This window comes from Perissodus microlepis, chromosome 22 (genome assembly GCF_051167445.1).
Source record: "Perissodus microlepis isolate ML-2025 ecotype Zambia chromosome 22, ASM5116744v1, whole genome shotgun sequence".
NCBI classification, from domain to species: domain Eukaryota; kingdom Metazoa; phylum Chordata; class Actinopteri; order Cichliformes; family Cichlidae; genus Perissodus; species Perissodus microlepis.
The window spans coordinates 13,908,410-13,931,567 of record NC_140481.1 but is presented as its reverse complement, the minus strand read 5'-3'; the positions used below and the strand labels follow the sequence as shown (position 1 = coordinate 13,931,567).

The following is a 23,158-nucleotide window of genomic DNA, read 5'->3' as shown; positions in this document are numbered from 1 at the left end:
CTGGGTTTAAAGCTGAACTTTAATATTATAATGCAGAGAGATGCATTTGGGTGCCAGCTTGTTTGGTGCATAAATCTGAAACTAATGCTATAAAATGAATGCTATCTTCATAAAAGTTTTCTACTTAGCTCTTCTCTCAAACTGCTTTAAAGGGGCACGGATTCAATTTTATGGTCATTTTGGCAGACACTGCGGCTGAATTATGCTCTCCGTATATTGCAGTAACGTTCAGCAACACTGCAAACTATACCCTGCACAAAGGCAGAATTTATTGTGGTACTTGACTGTACATGTGCTTATAAATTTACGCTTTGGGGGATCATTGGTGTTTTGAAACTTTGTGCCCTGACAATATATCATCCTATTGACATCGCCAGGCATGGATTAATCTGCCAATTAGTCCTGTGCATGCAGAAATTACCCGTGGAGCGACCCGTTCGTAAACTGTCGACCTCTGCCTATGGTTTACAAAATCTTACAGACAGTTGTGTAATGTTTTAAGACACGTATTCCACACGTGATTGAACTGGGCTTTGCTTTACATAGTACGCTAGGGGCACATTGGTGTGGGAGACCCCTCCCTCTTTCAGTAAATTCAAATCCATGCTGGGGTATAGCAGAGAGGATTCGCCATGTGTGATTCGCTCCACATGGCCAACGCTTCGTAGTTGTGCCAAACAGCCCGAAAGACGACAAAACAAATGGCGTGGCTGCACTCATTTCGCCCAAAGATACCCCCTCGACGTGACCAAGAGCAAATGGGGCCTGCTGTTGGACTTTGAGTTGTGGATCAGAGAGGGCATGGCTCCACTCTTTGCAGAAGATGGATGCCGTCATGGAGAGTAGTAGCCTACGTGTCATTCCCACAATGCGTGAGGGCCCAAGGAGTTTCACAGGACCTTTCCCCACTCAAAATACGTACAACTGAATGCGCTCTATATGCAATTTAACAATATGGTGTCAAAAAAAAATCATTTATGAGTGGCCCCACCCCCTTTTCCATCCGCTGTGTCGCCAATATAGCGCACTTAGCACAGCCGTGCGCACAAGCCCTCGCAATATCAGCGTCTCCCTGCTATGGGCGTGCGTGCGCGCACCGCCGTTTTTACTATTCCTCATTCGACCAATGAGAGTCGAGGCTGTGCAGCGAAAGGCACACGAATGTGATTCTAGTAAAGATACACTAGTTTCTCACGGAATCCCTTTACGCACAAAGCTCGCCAGGTTTTTTCCCAACACCAATCCACTCTTCCCCTCCTTTTTTTCTTCACTCCCCTTTGCTGTCCCCACCCCAGACTCCCGTGCAATTTTCCCCAATCCCAAACACTTAATTGAGCAATTGGGATTCCTCACGTGTGGGCTGATTTGTAGTTTGAACACGTGGCTCATTCAAAAAAGCCGGAATAGCTGAGGATTTTTTTTCTCTCCCCCCTTCTTCTTCTTCTTATTCTAGGCTCTAGACTTAGAGGCGGGCGCCAGCCTTACCGTGTGTGACATTCTCTGTCTCTTTGCCAAGGGGTTTGGAGGAAGACACAAAGTAGTTTCTCCTCCTTTTCACCCAGCCCGCCATCGTTCGGAGACACGAGATTAATAATTGAGCATTTATTTATTGCGCGATAGAGACAGAGGGGCGAGGGAGCGCAAACGCACTGTGAGGCTGCCAGTTTAAATCTATCTGTGGCTTGAACGACCGGGAAGCACGCTACAGCCACTCCGTAGTAGTAAAGGCGATTTAGGCTACTCCAAACACTGCACATCCGCGAGAGCAAATAACTATCTCTCCCTCAGCGTAAAGATTGTCCCTTTCGGCGCAGAACATGAATAAGCTATACATTGGCAACGTAAGTGCAGAGGCGAGCGAGGAGGACTTCGAAACTATCTTTGAGCAGTGGAAGATTCCGCACAGTGGTCCATTTCTTGTCAAAACTGGCTATGCGTTTGTGGATTGCCCGGACGAGAAGGCAGCAATGAAGGCCATCGATGTTCTTTCAGGTGAGACAATCTGGGGCAAAAAGGTGCTATTAGGAAATTATCCCAAACTGCTGCAATTGTGTGAAGATTGCTTTACTTCTGGTGGTGGTGGTGGTGGTGGGGGGTACCCTATGAGAAACGCATGTAGTCCTGTAGGGTGGGGGTGTATCCAAGCGTTTCTTTCTCTCACACAACCTTTACTTGGCCTTTTGACACCGTGGGGCTCACACAAATGGCTTCCCCCAGGTTTGAGTGAAATTCTGCCCTTGTAATTTGACTGAGTGTAGCTTGGTAAAATGCTAGAGTAAACTCCTCAGTGTAAGCAATGCACGTTATGTCCGTTCAGGGCAGCGAGCGGGGGCTGTGGAAGCCGCGAAGTGAACCCTTATTGTGAGCTCTATCACACAGCCCCAGCTTGGCACGGTTGAAGAGTAATGTGTCGTCGCTTTCACCAGTTTCTACTGGAACTTGCACTCTTCTCCAGGTTTCATAATACAGGCCTTCTCCAACAGCCTCCACTCGCTATACTGTGAAGCCATTTCGTCCATGCTGACACACCAGGTGGTTTAATTGTGTTGGCCAAATGTAGGCCAACTAACTCAGGCAGGCACACCACATTTAGCCTTTTTTTTTTTTGTACATTAATCACTCCAACCCTTCACGGCTTGTTGTCTAATTTCAAGTTAAGCGTGCACCTACAGAACACGTAACAGCTGAGCTAAACTCGTTCACTATTTTACGAATAGTGCTAATGTCAGGCTCATTTGTCCTCGTGCTACCAGTGGCTCGCACACTTTGAACAATTTGTGCTCCTATGCGAGAAATATCCAGCTCGCAGTCATGCTTATGTATGCTTCTCTGGATTTTTAGTAGTAAACATTAACCCCTGTTTTCTTTTTTGGGGGGGTTGTTTTCTCAGCAGTATGGAGGCCTACGCGAGATGTCATGTGGTTAATGAAATTAACGTTGCTCTATTTTGATAATTTAAATTTCTCTTTTCTTTTTAAGGTAAAGTTGAACTTCACGGAAAAGTTCTCGAAGTGGAGCACTCGGTCCCCAAACGTCAAAGGTACGTGGGTTTTTATTAAATAGTGCTTGGTTAAACTCGTAGAAGCCCCACATATATTTTTAAATTGTAGTCACCCTCTCTTCCTCGTCACACTCTCTTTTTTTTAAAATTTTACTTTGACCTCGTGTGTGTCTGTGCGAGTGTGTTTTAATAATGCTGCATGTGTGTTTGTTGCCAAGCTTTACATATTTATTTTAGTTAAAATACGTACGCCCATCATCCCCCCCCCTCCTTTTTTCCCTGAATGCTTTTTGGGGTCAAATAAAAGGGGCGTATGGCGCTCTGTTCCTTCCTCTCGCCATGACTGAGGGGGTGCTCCCAAAACCGTCGTGCATTTGAGTTAAACCACCTCATAGTTGTCTTCTCCTCGCTTGCTCCATTCCCTCTTGTGTGTATGTGTTCAGTGTATACGTGCAGTTCTTGGCGATATTAAAGCGCAAAGCTCAGGGCGAGTACCAAAGTGTGCAGGCTGAAATGTGTGCTGAGTGAGTGCAGGCTGGATTTGAGGCGTACAGGCCTTGTGAAGTCGTCCATTTGAGAAGGATCTGCCCGTCATTCTCCCTTGTTTGCCCTACGCTTCCGCCCTCCTCAGCACATTGTGCTGCTGTTGCATGAGATGGACTCCAAACGCGAGTGGAATGGGAGGTTTGGGACCCAAGTCACGAAAACCCTTGGTTTCAGAGTTAGACGCCCGTAGCCACACTGGGCGGTTTGGTGTATGATTTCCAAAGGTGCACAATATATTTTTTGTGGTCCTCGGAATATGTGCAATGGACTTAAAAATAGGGGCCATTTTTGACATGGTGTGTGTATTTTTTATATTATTTGGTGGCGATGATGTTTGGTGAAAAATTAGCATTTTCCTGAATTAAATTGCTTTTGGTTGATGATAGTTGCGGCAATTTCTGACTAGTATTGCAGGTTTGCATTGTTTGCTCTCAACGTTTAACTGTGATCTGCTCTTATGTAAAGAAATGGGTCACACTTGAAATCACAAAGTCCTGCTGAAACACGTTGGCATAAAAGAAACTGCTCCCCGTGACTTGTATTTATTTAAAAAAGCGTTTTGGATATAAAATGGAGCAAACGCAGAATTCGCGAGACCTTCACATGAAATGTATTTTCCACGTGGACATTATAGAAGCATTTCCCGGTGGGCTGTTGGTCTAAATTGTAGCTTGGTTAAATAAACCAGGTGTACTTAAATGAGAATTTGCGTCAGATCTTCAGACGTCCCCTCTAAACGCTGTGGTGATTGTGTTTTTGTGCACACCGCAGAGTCGAGTTTGCGCCACATTTCAGAAAGGTAAAAAGCTTGCCCTTCCTTTACAACATGGAACACAGTCAATGGAAACAGTATTCTGAGTATAAGCTACACACACACGGACACTGGGGCCCCTCTTTGCATTCCAGCTTGAAAATATGAACTGGGGGGGCTTGGCCAATCACCTTTGAACCTATTAAGGGGGAAGTGCTAGAGCAGACGAGGATCAAGGTGGGGTGGCTATAGTTTGGAATTCATACAGATTCCACTGAATACGATGACATGGTTTGTGGGGATGTGGTATTTTTATAGTTTCAAGCGAACCAGATTAGAGCCCAATTACATCTTTTTTTTGTTTTTCTTTAATTTTTTTGTGCGTATTCCCATGGCTCTATCACGCGTGTGACCAAAAGGGCACCAAAATGATGATCTATGCATTTGGTGTAACACTGGGTTTGTCTTAAGGAGTCTTAAATGGACTGTAGGCATTAACAGAATAACGCAACGTAATTATTTAATTGGAAACGCATTTTCTGCACATACACGGCGCTCTTGGTTATTTAACTTTGAGTTAATTTATGAACGTTTGCTTTTTACGTTGCGTGACCTTTAAAAAAAAAAAAAAAAAAAAAAAATTGTGTTAAAGTCTTTTGAAGGAAAAAAAATCCGCCATTTTAAAGATAACATTCACTTATTCTCGCCAATATCTTCTTTATACGATTGTTCTGTGGAAAGCGTGTAATTTTTCTTCAGCTTAAAAATTCAGTTATGTAAAGCTCTGACCTAGTTTTATATTTTTATGTATTTGTGTAGGTATACATTTTTAAAACCATGCATTTAGTATTTTTTTTTTTTTTAAATCTCCTATGATGCAATTGCATCACAGGTAAACCCAAACTGTGGTGTATAGGGTTGAATTCTACTCTCTACTTGGATATTTTTTATTTTTTTTATTTTTTTCAACAACGTAAAAAAATGCAACTTGCCCATTCCCACGTGCACATATGCGTCACATGTACAGGAAGAAAGAAAATGGCATGGTTGTAAGGGGGTGGTGGCCCCACGCATGTATGCGTGTGTATGTGTATTTGAGAGGAAAACCGACATCAAACACGCATGTTTAAATGTACACAACTTCCTTTAAACTCAGTTCTTTAGTAACATTTTAGTCCTGGTGATTTTGTTTCTAAAGCTGGGTTTAAATTGTAAATTAAATTGAGACAGTACTCAAACTTCTCATGGTTGCTTATAGAAATCACTCGTAGTGTAAGAATTCTCGGTCACAGGGTCAGCGTGGGGCCCCACCTGCACCCCCCCCCCCTCCAAAAAAAAAGAAAAAGATGAGTTGGGGTGCCAGAGAATTATGAATGTGGCCCCTTGTTTTTATTTGGACTGCAGGAAAATGCTAACTCTCCCTCAGTCTAGACTCAAATCAGACTGGCATTGCACTTACAGCTTGTTCTTAAACCTGTTCTGTAAGATCTGGAGGTAAAGACATCAGTGCGTAATGGCTTTTTGCATATGGCGAGCTCTAACTGTTCAACTCTGGAACTGCCAAGAATTTCAACATATCCAAATGCATTAATGTAGTTTATTGGGTGCATGGTTTGCATGCACGTAAGGCCTGTGAGGGCAGTGGAAACCAGACTGTGTGGAGTTCAGTCATTCAGAACCTCTGCCTTCTGAATAAGCAGTGGCTGTGGATGGGCGTTGAGCACAGACCTCGTGTGTTTCTCTGTCAACAATGGTGTTGACGTACAGTGCTTCATTATGGGGGGGATGAGTGAGGAAAAGAAATGGAGATGACTACAGGTATCATGCAGCATTATTCTGCTCAACTTGTGAACGCTGTTGTAGTATACATTTGCATGCTTGTGTATACGCGTCTATTGAAACCACCTGTATGCACTGTCTCCCATCAGGAGGCCACAGGTCTCAGCTGGGCTCCAAGAATGGGGACGAATGTGTAGAATGTTGGTCCGTTTTGAAAGTAAATAAGGTGCTCGGCCTCCTCCTGGCAATCACATGACGAGCCAACCCTAGTCACTCTTGGCCCTCCCTCCTTTCCTCCCCCTCCTACTTTTAACCCTGCTCTACATGTTCCTGTCAGTGGACTTGTCCGTGTCCATGGCAACGGGGCCCCACCCCCACGGGGCAGAGAGGGCCCTTGTTACCCTTGCTTGAAACTGGGCTATCCCCCCCCCAATACCACACCCCACTCACACAGCCTCACACACACCCACCCCTCCCCAAATCAAAGACTGGGACTGGGGAATGTATACCACCCACAACCCCCCCCACCCCACCACATACCCTGGCTGACTTCTTGTGTGTGTGTGTGTGTGTGTGTGTATGTATAGGTTAATCCAACTGGAAGTGCTTTGTGCATTTGCACATTTCGCATGGCGTTCCCACCGCAATGCAGAGCATACCAAATGTGTGGGGAGATGCTGCAAGATCAGCCAGGAATGGCACAGTGGGCCGGAAAGGGCTGAAATTCCTGATGGGAGTTATTTGGGAAGTTTTCTTTACAATTTGCCCATTTAGAGTTAAGTAGTTTCTTTAATGCGTGGTACTAAATATATTGTACCCCTATAAGTGTGACTGTAGTCCTAGTGGCTAAGCTGAGTAATTTCAGCTTTATGGCCCTTGTTGTACACATGCAGTACAATTTTTAGTGCGCGCACATTCATGTATGGAAAGTTTCAAATTTGTGTAGCAAAACTTGATCTTAAAAATTAAGTTCACTGCGTAAAAGGGGAGTTCATCAATGCTGCATGTTGAAAGGTGCCATCTTGTGCAAACTACCACACTGTTAATGGTCTTTTTAAAAAAAAAAAAAAAAAAAAAAAAAATCCGCCCTGTACATGTAGATCCAGAGGAGCTCAGGGACATTTGAGGGAAAAGGGGGTGAAAATATGTAGTGAAATTCTAGACTTTACACAAGGGGCAAAAATGTGCACGTAACGCTAAACTGACTGCACGGAACTGTGTGTGTGTATAATGTGCGATGTGCATGTAAAGGCGATGTGGAACTGGTCTGGAGTCAAGGTTTCATTCCACGTCGTGTGTGTGTGTGCATGCCTCAGCTCCAAGCCATATGTACGCCTTTTCTTTAGGGGTGTGTGTCAACAGGCAGCAGACTTTGGAGTGGCCTGTACTTTTTTTCACATTTTTACACAACATGCAGACAGACCCTTATGAAACCTGGAGTAACTGATTCAGAAGGCCTACTGTCTGCATGGCCTCCACACATAACCACTACACTTATGCAGCTGTAAACATAATGAAAGTGGGAACCATAAAGCAATAATTCTGTCTCAATTATTCCTTCCTATGCAACAATGCAAAACTCAACTGTTTGTCTCCACTTGCGTCTGCTGCATGCACACTCTGAACAAGCATATTTTTTATTTTTTTTTTGACTCTTCCTGTGTAGTGTGATGTAAGGAGAGAAGAGAGGGAGAGAAAAAACAACCCAGTTGTTAAAATCTCATGATTCTGTACTATAGGATGCATGCTAGAGTCAGGTTGCGTAGACGAAACATTTTAATACATTATCCTCAGTGCGTTTTCTCTTCTCCCTTTTTTTTTTTTTTTTTTTTTTTCCTCCCCCTCAGCTTTCTTCTTGATGCATCTTACTACTACCACCATCTGTTGGATTTACTTTTTTTCCCCCTCTTGTCCCCTTCTTCCTCTTGTCACTCTTTGCACTCTGTAACACAGCTGGTAATTTGGGAGAAGGGCGTGGTGTATGTGATTGTGTACGTAAGTGTGCGTGTGTTACATTAAATTTGAATTTTGGGAAACTCGAAACTAAACTACCCCACTTTTTTTTTTTTTTTTTTTTTTTTCTATTTCATGCAGGCTGTTTCAGTACACCTGAGTTTAGAGTGGAATTAAAGACCTTCTGTCAGTGTCCATCTTACTGAGAAATAAGTCCTTTGTTTTTTTTTTTAAAAAAAAGCCCAAAACAAACCTCTTCTGTATTATTCTTGGTATTGTCACTTATTAACTAGCTGTTGCTTTCTCTTCTCCCATCTTTTGTCCCATCTACCTTCATTTTCTTTATCTATTCACCCCTCACCCTCTTTCCCTCTTGTTCTCTCTCCAGGAGCTGTAAGCTGCAGATCAGGAACATCCCGCCTCACATGCAGTGGGAGGTTAGTGCTAACAGGCTGCTAACCGCTTCCAGGGCGGGGCACCATGGGGCAGCCCAACTGGGCTCTCATTTAGTGGCCTCTGGAGTTACCTTGCCTCCTTTTGGGTTTCAATTGAGCATGCACTTGATGATTAGTTTGACTTTGGCTGCTGTAGCTTAGTGCAACATACTGACCGGTATCGGTGGGTGAGAAGGGTGGGGGACTCTTACTAATGTCACTAGGCAGTTGACAGTCAGGATTAGAAGAGATTTTAATTTGTTTTTATTAAATTTTCACTACCTTTGAGTGTTGTGGTGTTTTGGCTTTTTAGGGAAAAGATTTAATGAGGGTAGACTCTCTAGATGATACTGACGGGCTCAGGCAGGAGTATGTTTGTAGCACTGGTTCTACATGCGTTTGCTGCTCGCAGAGACTTGTAAAACAAAAAAGCTGCTTGCTGATGTTTTTAAATGGGGAAACGTGAGTTGATTGTTTTGCCATGGTGTCCTTCACCACTGATCACATGGGCTAGTTTGTGTGTGTGACGAGGCTTTCACTTTCAATGTGTGTTCTTGCACAAAAAAGTGGAAATGAATTAAAAATAAATCAGTGTTGTCTGAAGGGTTGTGAAAGATTCATGCAACCCAGGGGTTGGCCTGGCTTTAAGTCCTCCTTTAGTGTATGGCAGTGCATTTTTTTTTCCTTTAAATTGTCATTTTACTTGTTTGATACTTGTGTATTTTTCTTTGTCTAAAGCATACAATGCATGTGGGTATTGGTAGTTTTATTATTTGCTACAGATATCGGTACCTGACATTGAGAAAGGTGGCTAAATAAAATCAGCCCTTGCTCAATTGTATGCAGACCACTGCAACAGATACATCTGTAATGCTTTTGTCAGGTTTGTGAGATGGTTAGCGGTGCAAGCTCACATGGAAGTGAGGTGGATCTTAATTTGCTGGACACATTTTACACAATGCACAATTTGAGGCTTATTACGCTGTTGCATTAAACTGTAAAAAAAAAACCCTGTTTATTTTAAGCATTGTCTGAAATAACAGTTCAAGACTTAGTGTTTGCTATTCAGCTCCAAAATGACAGCTGCTACATAAAAATCAAGTCAAATAATACACCCTGTTAAATACTACTTTGAGTTTCAGAGTGTACCTTGATATATTAGACACCCCCCCTCCAAAAAAAACCAAACAAATTTTCTCTTAGTTCTGTAAATTCTTCAGAAAACTGATTTTTAAATTTTACAAAATTGTTCTCAGATGTATAAGTTCATGAGGTTAAGAAGTGAGCATTCTGATAGGTTTAAACTAAGCTGACGTAATTAATTTGCACAAAAGCTACACGTGAAATGGGGGGTGGGATTTATACCAATAGAAATGTTGAGCTTTGACATGGTCAGGACTTCAAGGCCGTTGCCTGATTAGTAGGGGAAAGAAATAGTCTGTGTTGAGCAACTGTCATGTGTAGCACCTCTTTTTTTTTTTTCTCCCCCCCCCCCGCATTTAAAAAAACAAAACAAAAACTGGTGTCTGCTCCACGTTCTTACACACTAATCTGCTGGGCACACCTAAAAGATTTTTTTTATGTGAGGTTAAATTGCAAATTTTTTAACTTTAGCAGTGATTTTCTTTTTAAACCTTTGAAAACGTTGCAATTTATCCAAAGTCAAAATTACGCACTTGCATGTGGAATGTGGCAGCTTTAACACAGCTTTACGTGACTCCCTCCCCCCAGCTATATCACCTCCACTGCAGAGGTTTAGCTGTCTTGGTGTGTGCTTGCACCGCAATTTATATTAAAAAAAAAAAAAAAAAAAAAAGAGAAAAAAAAAAAAGAATAATAATAAAAATCTGCTTTGTAAAGGCCATGGAAGCCAAACAAGAGAATTCTCATGTTCAATTGCGCAATTGTTCCACACTGTTCTCAACTACAAGAGTGTAAAGGTTAATGCATGACTTTAGATTTCAGCCTGCTTCAGTCAGTATGATCAAATGGCTACGGACACTTTCAGGGTTTTGTTTTTTGTGTAAGTAATGGTGGGCTCGCTTTGCCTACGCATGTCCCTTAACTCCAGCTCCAGATACACCCATGTTCTTAGTATGTAGCGAGGCAGCTTTCTGCTTTCTCTAAAGGTGACATGGAGATTCCTCTCCCCTCAAAAGCGAGGGGGGAGGTGATTTAGAAGAATGGAGGAACTGAATAGAAAGAGGTCTTTTGATGCAAAGGCCTTGTATGCATCTTATCAGGTAGATAAGACAAACGGGTCATATTTTGTGTGTGTAAAAACCTTCCAGCTAGAGAATGGTGGCGAGAGTAGCAGCGTGTTCACGAGCTGTAGTGAGTGGGTGGGCCTGGACTGTTTCCCCTTCCCTTCCATGTGCGCTGATTCACAGAATGTGTAGCATGAACTCACACCCCTCCCCCAGCTGCTGCTGTTTCCTGCTGGAATGTACCCCACCCTTTCCTGAATGGCCTGGATTCCCATTGGCCAGACTCTGTAGATGGACAGGCAGAGTAGCCAGCCAGCAGCCAGTAACTCCTAGCTTCAGGGAACTCGTATCAGTGCTGGAGCAGCCAATGATGGAGAGTGGAGATGGCAGAGAGGCGGGAGGCCGTCTGGTTGGTGGGTTGGTAGGGTTGGGGTGCGAGGTGGGACAGACGGGGATGCGGTCCTGTTGGCTAGAAAGTGGGGTTGAGCTCCTGAGGGTGTGGCCATGGGTTCAAGCATGGTGGAGGTCTTAGCTCAGATGGGAGCCGGGCGCTCCCCCCTCCTCCTCTCGCTCACATTTGATCACATCTATGAAACGAAGTCCCGCGGTCTCGTGATTTGAGCGGATTGCTAGCTTGGTGGGGTTTTCTGTTATGTGCATATGCTAAGGTTTCTCCCAACGCGCCTCTTCTATGTGTGGATTCAACATGCTGATGATCTTAATCTGGTACATTTGCCACTATTCAAATAAATCCCACAAACAAGTCCTTCATTATGCAATTTATGCTTTTGTCTGCCTTTTACAGTGTTTCTAAGATTTTCTATTTAAAATGTTACTTCTGTTTTATTAAAAAAAAAAAATCAATTAAAAATAAAGAATGAAAGACACCAGCTTCCCACAGGGAGTGTCATAATTTGAGTTGACAAGCTTTTACAAGAAGCAGCGAATTTATCAGTGTAACTCATCTTTGAACTTGGGTCCAGAATTGGTGGCGTATGTCCTGGCAGTGGGCTAGGCCTGTTCTTCTGGATGATCTTCTGTTCACCAGTGGGTTCAGATCAAATCCTTTAGACACAATGTACTCATTTTTATTTATTCATTTTATTATTATTTTTCTTCCCTCTCCCCTCAGGTTTTGGATGGTATGCTTGCTCAGTATGGTGCAGTACAGAGCTGTGAACAAGGTAAATATGCTGTTGATTAAGCTTCGTGTTAGAAGACACACCCTGCACTGAAATCAATTTTTCCAAATCCTTCATTACTGTACAATTGTTTTCAAGTAAATGCTTTATTAGCTTCCTAATGAAAGTTTAGAGTAACCCAGGTTGGTCAACTTTCACCGTCATTGTTGGATGTGTGCTGACTTTGTGTATTCTCACAGTAAACACTGATACAGAGACTGCAGTTGTCAATGTTCGGTATGCTACCAAGGACCAGGCGAGGCTGTGAGTACGCACACACAGTATTCACGACATTAACCTCTATCTCATCTGTCTTGATGCCTCTGACATGAATCTGCTCAAGCTTTCCCATTTTTTTTTTTCTTCCCCCCACATTGTTTGACACCACATCAACTTCCTCTGTCAAGTGTTCTTACAGTGCACCTGATTTCCTCCTTCCAACACCCAGTCTAGTTTAATTTGACATGCAATGATAACTGGGGCTTTGTGTGTGTGTTGGAGATGGAGGGGGTTAAATTAGCCATCTGGTGCCCCCTGGTGTACATGTATCATACTACTCTGCAAGAGTGGTTGGAAGAGTCTCTTGGAATAATTGATCAGTTCATTAAAAATCTAAATCCTTGAGGCTAATGAGGGAGATGTGAGTGCTGACAGGATAACTGAAAGGTAGCGTTTGGCCAGATCCCCAGTACCTGCTGGGAATGTTGAGTTTGGACCTTGTTCTTAAGACACAAATAATTTGCATTAAAGCCTCTTTGTTTAAATGTCCCTACCTGCTTTTTGGTTTCCTCAATTAATGAAGAGTCAAACTTGAAGCTTTGTGTAGGTTTTTTTTTTTTTTTTTTTTTTTTTTTTTTTTGTTACTCCATGTCTGCAAGCCTTTTGCTCTTAAATTAAACGTTCGGTAGCAATCGAGAGGTTAACATGCCAACATCTTTAATTCTTTTCAGGGCAATGGAGAAGCTGAATGGATCTATGATGGAGAACTATACCTTGAAAGTGTCCTATATCCCAGATGAGACGGCGGCACCAGAGGGTCTTCCAGCAGGGGGCCGGAGAGGCTTTAATGCCCGCGGACCCCCTCGGTCTGGCTCTCCGGGTTTGGGCGCCCGGCCTAAAGTGCAGTCAGACATCCCGCTACGCATGCTGGTTCCCACGCAGTTTGTAGGGGCGATCATTGGCAAGGAGGGCGCCACTATCCGCAACATCACCAAACAGACCCACTCAAAGTACGTACACGGAGGTCAGGAATTATACTCGGCATCGCACGTCAGCGGTGTCCTCCTTTCCTTTTCTGCACTGCTGGCCGTTGAGCAGCGATATGATGAGCGCCTTTTCTTTGTGTCAGGATTGACATCCACAGAAAAGAGAATGCAGGTGCTGCAGAGAAACCCATCACTATTCACTCAACCCCTGAAGGCTGTTCGAACGCGTGCAAAACCATCATGGACATCATGCAGAAGGAAGCCCTTGACACAAAGTTGTGAGTTTATAACAAAATAAGTAAATGTGTACCTTAGTTCAGTTTTGTCACCTATTAACCTTTGGCTGAATCTACTGTTACACTGAACTAAAATGAGGGTATAACTGCAAACTGTGATGCTGTTATTTATAATTTTATAAATAAATCACTTTGACAAATCGTATCAAAGCTGCTTCATAAAAACAGCTTCCCACGTCCCTATAATGGCTCACATTTTTAACTTCTTACGAGTTCAGACGTCATATCTTGGCTTTGCTTAAAAATATATCAGCCCTGTCTGTTTGCAGCATGTAGGAAAAGTAATAGAACTGATTGTATCAGATTTTGTTTTTCATTTGACTTCGCAACCCCTTTTTCCCACAGTACTGAGGAGATCCCACTAAAGATCCTTGCACACAACAGCTTTGTGGGAAGATTAATAGGTAAAGAAGGACGCAACCTGAAGAAAATTGAGCAGGAAACGGGGACCAAGATCACAATCTCACCGTAAGTTGCAAAGAGTTCATTGAAACTCTACCTATTGACAGTTTGCAGTCTGTGCAGTTGGTTTATAAAATTACACCACACTTTGAGAACAATAAGTTCTAATGCACCACCAACCTTTATTCTGTCCAGTCTTCAGGACCTAACCCTGTACAACCCAGAACGGACCATCACAGTAAAGGGCTCCATTGAGGCATGTGCAAAAGCTGAGGAGGAAGTGATGAAGAAGATCAGGGAATCCTATGAGAGTGACATGGCTGCTATGAACGTAAGCAATTTAAAAAATAAAATAAAATTTGAATGAATCACTTTTTCAAAGGGGAAATCTGAAGTAACTTTGTTCCAGTAAATATAAATGTGACCGCTTTCTTTAAAAGTGACGTAGATGGTCTGTTAATGTTCTTGGCTTTCAAGTACACTGGCCAGACATGGCCGTTAAACAGGCCCCAGGTGGGGGAGGTGGGGATTTTCTGGCAGGTCTTAGAGCCACCAGGATACTTTCTGTGATTAGGGTTTACATAAAATCAAGAAATCAGATAACAAATGAATCTGCTAAGGAACTGGAACAGTGACGTTTACATGTACGGGAGTGATCTGGAACTACCATGGTGTAATGGCATCTTTCATCCTCAGTTTTCTTGTAAAGATACGTGTACATTTTTAGTGTTTTATTATTTATTTATGTATTAAGTCTTCAATACAAAAGACACTTCCACATGTCAGGTATTGTGAAATCAGTAGAAAGGAATACTCTTTTTTTTTTTTTTTTTTTTTGCTACTCCAGTGGCTGTGGGTGAAGAGGGAATTTTGCTTAGTTTCCTAGCAGAGCTCACTGACCCCCAATATGTCTGTGGAAATCATAACAGCTCCAGGAAATTCCCTTGAATGCTAAGGAAAGGAGCATCACTGCTTCCTTTTAGCATGGGATCAGCTGGACCTCCCTTTTTCTGAAAGGAAGAGGAGGAAATCCCATCTCACGATTCAAACGTTACACATTTAAACCATTCACGAAAACAAACTGTCAACGTAACTGGGAAGAGGTGCAGGTCATGTAAATGTAAACTAATGGGTCGTGGCAATAAAATGGGAAAACGCACTTGATATTTTGAGCCTTCGCCAGCAGGTTTTTAAACCACAGGTGATTCTTACACTGCTGTGATTTTTTTTTTTGGATTTTTTTTAAATCTGCGTGTAAAGTTGCCTTCTATGATCTCATTAATTATACATTTATTCCAGTTAAGCTCTGTACATGAAGACTGAGCTATATCAAAATAATACCAATAAGTGAAGTCAATCTTTTAGCACACTTATACTGATTTTCTTTTTTCCCCCTTCATATCTTTCCTTGGCCTTTTTTATTTATTCATTTTTTATTTATATATTTTCCATCAAAATTGGGGAGGGGAAAACCCCACACAATTGTGGCGAGGGACTGTACCATTAGTCTTTCTTCTCAGCTGTTGAAACTGAGTTTACAAGGAATGTGAAAACAGCCTGTGAGAAGCTTGAGAAGCTGCACTGTGCGATTGTTTACCAAGTGGACAATGCCTCATTTGAGATTTTCTGACTGTCCTAGAAAATATGCTTCAGGCTCACAATTTGCCTCATTTTGCTTGTCCGGGGTTTGCAAAAGTCCCAGCTGAAGTCGAGCTGTTTTTGCTTCGGGAGTTGATGTTTAGTTCAGAAAATTGTCAGGTTTTTTGTTTTCTTCACCTAAAGTGGTGCATGTGCAGCCACGAATATGATTTGATGGCAGCTGTCGTTCGAGGTCTTTACTTGTCCACTTCAGTAGTAGAAAATCTGTGATGTAGCGTGGTTAATTGTCCAGTGCATCTTTCAGCTAGTGAGTGGGCGTGAAGTGTGCTGTCTCCAGGCTGCAAGGAGCATTTCCAGTAGTGCAGGCACATCTAAAGGAGACAGTTTCCTGCTGTGAGAAATTAAACTTAAAGCTTGAGGGTTTTTTTTTTTTTTCGGGTTTTTTTTCCCTTTGTCCAGAGATCATGTGTGATAGCAGTGTTGGTTAGATAATCCATGTGGTGGTGATGTGAAAGCATACAATGTGAGATGTGAATCGCTAACAGAGCTGTCCTTTCTTTGCAGCTCCAATCCAACTTGATTCCAGGCTTGAATCTGAATGCTTTAGGTTTGTTCCCCACTACAGCAACGGGCATGGGTCCCTCCATGTCCAATATCACACCTCCCGGAGCCCATAGTGGATGCTCATCATTTGGAGTAAGTGAGACACTCTTGCAGATATGTGCTTACTGCATACACTACATTACACAAATCCAGGGCAGCCCATGTTTAATTGTTACACTTGGTGTGCTGGTTCCTTGGGTCAGGTTGGTGAAATCTGTTAGAGTAGAGAGTTTCTTTAGCCACTCGGTATCATGTTTGTTTTTTCCTCTTTAGTGCAGTCCTTATGGGGGTGAAGGGCCATTTTGGGCTCCTATGCTGTCAGCGAGTAGCCAGTCCCTTGCTGTAAGTTGCCCATCCCCAAAGTGCTTTGCACGGCTTGTGGCTGCTTGCTGTGGGGTTTTGAGTTTATTTATTTATTTTATTTATTTTTTATTTTTTTTAGGGGGGTTGCATCCAGTTTGTCCTCTTGTGACATTTAGGCAGCTCCTAGTGTGTTTGTGAAGTGAATAGGGAGGCTGTCTTTCTCTGATCAGTTTCAGGAGATTGTTTCTGCTAAATGACATTTGAGTTGTCAGGGAAGGTGAAGGTTTGAACGGCAAGTTCATCCTCTGCATCAACAGCCCTTCTCCACATTTTGTAGCCTGCCAAAGCAACTTGTTAGTGTGCCCTCAGCTGGCACATGGACTGGAAAATTGGACTCGCTCCAAAACCAACAAGTACTACTTCTTCTGTTTTTTTTTTTTTTTTTTTTGGGGGGGGGGGGGGGGGGGGGGAGACAGTGCAACCACCTCCCTTTCAGATCTTGAGTCAGCCGCACTAGAGACCGGTGATTTCCTGGTCCAGTTTGCATTAAGGCTCCATAGTGTAATAGCTAAACTGCTTCATATTTAAACATTACTGTCCACTTGAGATTTTTATTTTTTATTTTTTTTCCTTAGCAAAAATTAACAAGTTCCATCTAACAGTAAACCTTTGCATGCAGCCAACTCGGACTATAGCTTCTGTAAACAGAATCGGTGTGCGACTCTGTTTGCCAAATGTTTTAACACCAATCTGAGCATGCAGCACGTTCCCAAAAACACCCAACGATTTTGGGAACATGCTGATCAGTAATGAGTAGGAACCCCACTGGACAATAACTGTAGCATCTGCGTTTACTGCTGCGGGGGCAAACATGCCTCTTCTGATCAACCAGTGATTTCAAGCAGAGGGTGTAAGCACCGATGACACTTAATGAGTTTAACAGCTTCCACAAGATCGACTGTTGGCATTTGCGCGTTGGTGTTTGAAAGTTGAGCAAATGTTCTGGGGGGGGGAGGGGGGTCTGTGCGTGCGATCTTCTCCTAGTCGCAGTAGTACTAAGCTGTTTATATCCAGCAGGGGCACCCAGAATCGGAGACTGTTCACCTGTTCATTCCTGCACTTGCAGTGGGCGCCATCATTGGAAAACAGGGTCAACACATCAAACAACTGTCACACTTTGCCGGAGCCTCAATCAAGGTGAGTGATTGACAGGAGGGTAGAGACTCTGAATGTCAATGATAACATTTTGATTCTTGCTGTCTTCCCGTTTTCATTTGATGGGAACTGGAGCATAAGTGAAGTTTTTTTTTTTTTTTCTTTTTTCTTTTTCTTAATGACCTCTTTCAGATCGCCCCTGCAGAAGGAATGGATGCGAAGCAGAGGATGGTCATCATTGTCGGACCACCAGAGGCTCAGTTTAAGGTGTTGCATGTTCACAGCCAAATAAATGCATTAAACTCTCATGCTAAGATTAAAAATTAAGATGTCACTTTATTTAATCATAGCGGAAGTTTGCATTTATCTTGATTTTATTTATTTGCGTGTTAGTGGAGCAGAAGTATTACTGAAAGAAGTTTTACCTAATTCGGTAGGATTAACCTGTGCTTGAACACATCTGACTGCAGGCTCAGTGTCGAATCTTTGGCAAGTTAAAAGAAGAGAATTTCTTTGGACCTAAGGAAGAGGTGAAGCTGGAGGCGCATATCAAGGTTCCCGCCTTTGCTGCTGGACGAGTTATTGGGAAGGGCGGAAAAACGGTAATCTAGATTCTTTCATGCCCGAACTGTATTCAGTTTATATTTTTGTCCCTAATAAATGTTTTGAGTTAATTTTGATCTGTGTCTGCAGGTAAACGAACTGCAGAACTTGACCTGTGCAGAAGTGGTGGTGCCCCGGGACCAGACGCCTGACGAGAACGACCAGGTTATAGTCAAGATCAGCGGACACTTCTTTGCATGCCAGGTGAGTTGCATAAAAGAAAAGTGCTCTGGGCATGTTTTTCTGACACTGAATAAACTGCTATATATTCTTTGCCTTTCACTGTAGCCATGCAGTTAATTTCCATTTATAACAAGAACAATGTTATGCACGCTGAGATGCTTCCAAAATTACTTGATTAAAAAAAATAACTAAATTTGACTATTTGTCTAACATTTTGCACAGGAGGTCAGCATTCTCATTGCGTGGCATCCTTGTACACTTCATTTTATGCTTTGCTCGGTAGTTTTAGCTTAACACTTGTTCCTCTTGTCACCTAGCTGGCCCAGAGGAAGATTCAGGAGATCCTAGCCCAGGTGAGGAGGCAGCAGCAGCAGCAACAGCAGCAGCAGCTTAAGCCTACATCTGGACCCCAACCTCCAATGCCACGCAGGAAATAAACATCCAGCGGACCTGGAGGAACGGTGACCGAATCTTGCAAGAAGACTCGACAGAAGGACAGATGCAGCAGAGTCCAGGAGGGGGAGAAGACGATGACGGCAGTGGGTCCTAATGCTCATCTCAGGGGTTAAAGGTTGTTGGAGCCCAACCAAACATCCTCCCCTCCTTGTCTTACTTGGGACTGCGTAGCTGATTTAAGAAAAAAAAGAAAGAGACCCTGCGCCTCTAAAAGTTCCACCCACTCGGCCTCTCTGCATCTCTGCGAGAATGTACTCCTGAGGGCTCCCACCGTCGTCACCTGCCCTCACAAGTGCGCACCCCTCAACCGCTCTACTCCTCCCCCAAAGGATGTGTTTAAACTTGTATTTTTTTGTTTTCTTTTTACACTAGAAACACAAAGAAGAAATAAGGACCCCCGCCCCCCTCCTATCACCGCCTTGGTGTTGTACTTTAAACATGACAAGATGTTTTGGTTGACTTCAGATTTAGCGAACACCTGGTATATATATTTTTTTCTTGATGTTTAATTGGTTGGTGAAGCTTTCTTATGAGTTTTCTCTGGAATGGAAAAAGGCATTGCTATCAAGGTCCTGTTTGGACCACCTGAAAGATTTATTTGGGGAGGGGGCGCGGGGAGGGGGGTTGGCTCAGATTGTGTGGGCCATGTTTGGGGGGGGGGGTTGTTTTAGGACAGGACCCCTGAAAGGGTGAATTATATGGGGCGTCCTGCCCTTGTGATAAGTGGCATTTTATAAATTGGGATGCATTTTACAGATAGACCTATAAACAAAAAAGAATTATATTAAAAGTATATATATATTTAGAGTTGAGGGCAGCGCCACGACTGACATAGGGAAATGGTGCCGAACTGCTGCTGCCCAGGAAAACCAATTAAATATGCATTTTTACTTAACTACCTCAGGATCTAGTACCTCAGAAGAGAAAAGATATTATATATATGAGAAAAAAAATTGTTCCTTTCTTTTTTTTATTTTGCTTTGTGGTGTTTTGTATACTTTATAAAGCTGATAGTCTTTGAACATTTTTATTTTTTTAAGAAAATTTAAAATTTTGGTCAGCTGCCAACTGACCTTGCCTTCAACTCTGGTGCTTTAGGTGGCATTGTACATGTGTATGTGTGACTTAAGATGACCCTGTACATAAAGTCTGTTTGTACATAGCGGCCCCGGAGCAAGAGTTGGCGCCCCCTCAGCTGGCGGCTGACAGAAGTATAGAGAAAATCACCTCAGTTTTTCCCCTGAGGGTCCACCATCTTCAGAAAGAAGTGCAAAACAACTACGACATGCAAATAATGCCAACCGTACATAACTGCAGCAATGCAATTTCTTTTTAAATTTTTTTTTTTTTGGGGGGGGATTACCATAGTTAATGATAATGGTACTTTAATTTGTCAAAATTTCCTTTCACCTTCCTATTTGAGGGCTGTGGTCAGGGTGCTGCAGAGAATACTGTAATGGGGTCCTTCCTGTAGCTGCCCTCAAGTCAGCAGAGCATCTGTTTGTGGTCTGTTCTGTTCCCAGGCCTCCTGCCACCTTTGTTGGCGAGTGTCTTAGCGAGGTCCAAGCCCCCACTAGGTTTAATTTCACATAGAGCGAGCTTTGTCATTTCAGAGTGGCCCTTGTAGCAAGGCCATCAAGTCGATGTCGTTAACTGCCTGGTGAGGGTAGGGGGAGTCACACTGATAGATGCAAACGTAACTTTTTTTTTTTTTTTTTTTAAGTTTCAAGGAAAATGATTTAAACAAAAGGATGTTCTCTGTAACCCGCAAATGTACTTGATGTTTCATTTAGTTATGCTTACAGGGAATAATGAGCCAGGATAGGCACACACCATACTGAGTGAACCCTGACTTAGGGCGTTTATTTTAGGAAAAAAAAAAGGAAAGGAATCCAAAAACGTAAAGATACAGTTTTCATTTTTTTTCCATGCCGAATGTAAATATGTTGATTGTGGTAAAAGTGCTTGAGTGTATCCATGCTTCCACAGTAGAACGCCGTCTACCTCAGCTGAGGGGGCGAGGGGTTGTTGTGGCACTAGGCACCCAGCCCTGCCCCCACTGAGCGCCAGCGCGCACTGATACCTCAGTCCCCCGAACACTTTCTATTTGGGCGCGCCTTCCTAACACCGTGCTTAACTGAGGGGCACAAGTGATACTTTAAAAAAAAAAAAAAAGAAGAAGAAAAAAAAGTCCCTAACATCTCCCATCTCCCTGCCAACCCACCCTTCCCACAACTTCTCCCTTCCTCCAGTTTATTTTTGATCTACCTCTTTAGAAATGTATTTGAAGTAGAGGCATTCTTCTATTTGTTAGAATTTAACCCTTCTCCACACCTTTACGCTCCCCTCCCCCAGATAAGATTAAAAACTAAGATCATGAACTCTTTAGAATTGAGAAGAATCAAGTGATCAATTTTTTTTCCAGTGTTTATAAATATATACATGTCTTGACTTTAATTGAAATCCTCGAAACAATAGTTATTTCCTTCTGCTCTCTATTTTTGGTGGTGTGGCTTCCATGTGAACTTTTGCTTGAATTTTTCTTTTTGCATTCAGTAGCTAAAACAAGACAATACAGATTTTTTTTTTATTTTATTTTTGTTGATAAAGGGCCTGCCTATTGTTTCTGATTTGTAAGACTTCAAAATAGATAAAAGTCCTGTATTTTTTTTTTCTCTTCTTTTCTTCCCCTTTTGTCTTTCTCAGATGTTACACTCGCTGATTCGGTAGCTGTTTTGTTCTGTTAGCATTTCTTGGCTGTGTAACGTGGAACATCCTCCTTGGTATGGGACAGATGAGGGACCGGGCCTGAGTTTTTGTAAAAGTGATCAAACTTCAGCTTGATATTCTCTCCTCTGCAACAATGCTTGTGCCCCTTCACCCCCCCCTCACACACACAGCTCCACTTGTCAAATGCCTCTAAATAAAGAAAAACAAAATGGAGAAAAACATTTGACACAAATGCATTTTCTTCTAAGATGACTGGGATGCTTTAACTTTTACAGTTAAGTATGATATTACAAAGTGTTTGGGAACCCCAACTAGAAAAAGTCCTGCGGTGCATGGTGTGTAAACGTTAGCCTCTGCTGACTCTGTAGCTGGAGTTTTTCAGACCTGCTCATGGTCTGGGTTTCCGTGACGGAGCAGATCCTGAGGGTGTTAGGTCCTTGGTTAAACTGGATATGTGATAAATGGCCTTTATAATCGGGTTGACTGACCCTGTCAAACATGGTCTTTATTTATCACAATAGGTTAAAGAGAAAAATGGACTCACCTGCTCTATTTTCTATGAATAACACTAAAAGAAGCTGTGGGAAGTTGCTTGTAAGAAAAGGAAAACCAAACATTATCATGAGGTTTCAGCAAAGACCCACCAATCTTGTTTTTGATCAACTTGATTAGGTGATCATCAAAATGTGAGCACCTCTATAAAAGCAGCTGTCTTGGCAATGTGCTATTCAGGTGTGTGATAACACAATGCCACAATTTTCTCGGGAGTGAGGTCCCAGCAAATTCACCCCAAGGTCAGAGCATGTAATGCCCAGAGGCCTCCAGAATTAGAGCCATGTCTTATACTCTCGAGGCCTCAGCAAAATTGGAGACACGCTGATCAACTATGATTTGTTTGGAGGGGTTCCCAGGAGAGTCTCTAAGAGCATTACCCCATGGCTTAGGTTTGTGAAGTTGCATCTGAAACAATGTTTAGACATAATATGCAGTGCTACATTTAGCAGAAACCAAACGGTGTATCCACACAGGCTCAGCCCAACTGTCTAGGTCTGTGGCGGAGGGGTAACAATTTGGGCTAATTGTGCAGCCACAGGACCTGGGCACTTTGCAGTGAAGTATTGACCATGAATTTCTCTGTATACCAAAGTATCCTAAAGTGAAATGTGAGTTAAGTCATGCAACAGGACAATGATGCCATGGATGGCACAAAATCTAGAACTGACTGGTTAAAGAGAACATGTTGCAATGGCCCGGTCAGCACCTGAATCACAGGGTGTACTTTTCACAGGGATGCAGAGAGTCCTGTGAAAACATTTTCCACATGATTGAAGTCGTGTATGAACTCGATACAAGTTCCACATGTATTGAGTTGACAATGGCCCAAATTCCAAAGCAACATACGTTAGGTAGTGCTGCATTAGAGAAATATTTAAAGTCACTTGGTGAACTTTGCTAAAGGAGTGAAAAATGTTTAATAGTATTAAAAACTTTAAGTTTAACAATTTGCCTCTGTGCAGTTTAGTGTACTGTACAGTTAAAAGCATTAAGTATGTTGTGTGAACTACCTGCTTTAAAATTGGCGACGTGTGATTTGATTGCATTTGATTTGCAGTGTTTGTTTTGATCACAATAATATACAGGATTGTGTTGGGTTACAGGAAAGTAGTGACTTCATTACTTTTAAAAGCCCCAAACTATAGTGCTAATGGTTAAAATCTAGTTTTTCACTAAACCATGAATTTTCTGCAGTTAATGTGATTGTGTGAAACAG

At 42.6% G+C, this 23,158-nt stretch overlaps 1 protein-coding gene across 2 annotated transcripts; it reads left to right on the top strand.

Annotated features, from left to right (window-relative positions):
• Window positions 1-1,272: 1,272 nt before the first annotated feature.
• On the top strand, window positions 1,273-19,273 carry igf2bp3 (insulin-like growth factor 2 mRNA binding protein 3). 2 transcript variants are annotated; one of them, XM_084919534.1, is made up of 15 exons: window positions 1,273-1,992; window positions 2,980-3,040; window positions 8,419-8,467; window positions 11,804-11,855; window positions 12,053-12,116; window positions 12,803-13,081; window positions 13,201-13,335; window positions 13,699-13,821; window positions 13,951-14,086; window positions 15,919-16,050; window positions 17,335-17,457; window positions 17,608-17,682; window positions 17,886-18,017; window positions 18,109-18,222; window positions 18,519-19,273. In XM_084919534.1, the coding sequence occupies exons 1-15, from the start codon at window positions 1,818-1,820 to the stop codon at window positions 18,636-18,638; spliced, it is 1,770 nt and encodes a 589-aa protein (XP_084775660.1). In that variant the 5' UTR covers window positions 1,273-1,817; the 3' UTR covers window positions 18,639-19,273. The 2 variants fall into 2 exon arrangements, with proteins under 2 accessions (XP_084775660.1, XP_084775661.1); XM_084919535.1 differs by having other exon boundaries at window positions 1,274-1,992; window positions 17,338-17,457.
• Window positions 19,274-23,158: the final 3,885 nt, after the last annotated feature.

What these genes read in the sequence shown, in the direction of transcription:
- igf2bp3 (XM_084919534.1), top strand. Translation starts at nt 1,818, where the DNA reads ATGAATAAGCTATACATTGGCAACGTAAGTGCAGAGGCGAGCGAGGAG. An exon ending in GGCCATCGATGTTCTTTCAG is followed by an intron (nt 1,993 to 2,979) that starts GTGAGACAATCT and finishes TTTCTTTTTAAG; the next exon opens with GTAAAGTTGAACTTCACGGA. An exon ending in GAAGCCCTTGACACAAAGTT is followed by an intron (nt 13,336 to 13,698) that starts GTGAGTTTATAA and finishes TTTTTCCCACAG; the next exon opens with TACTGAGGAGATCCCACTAA.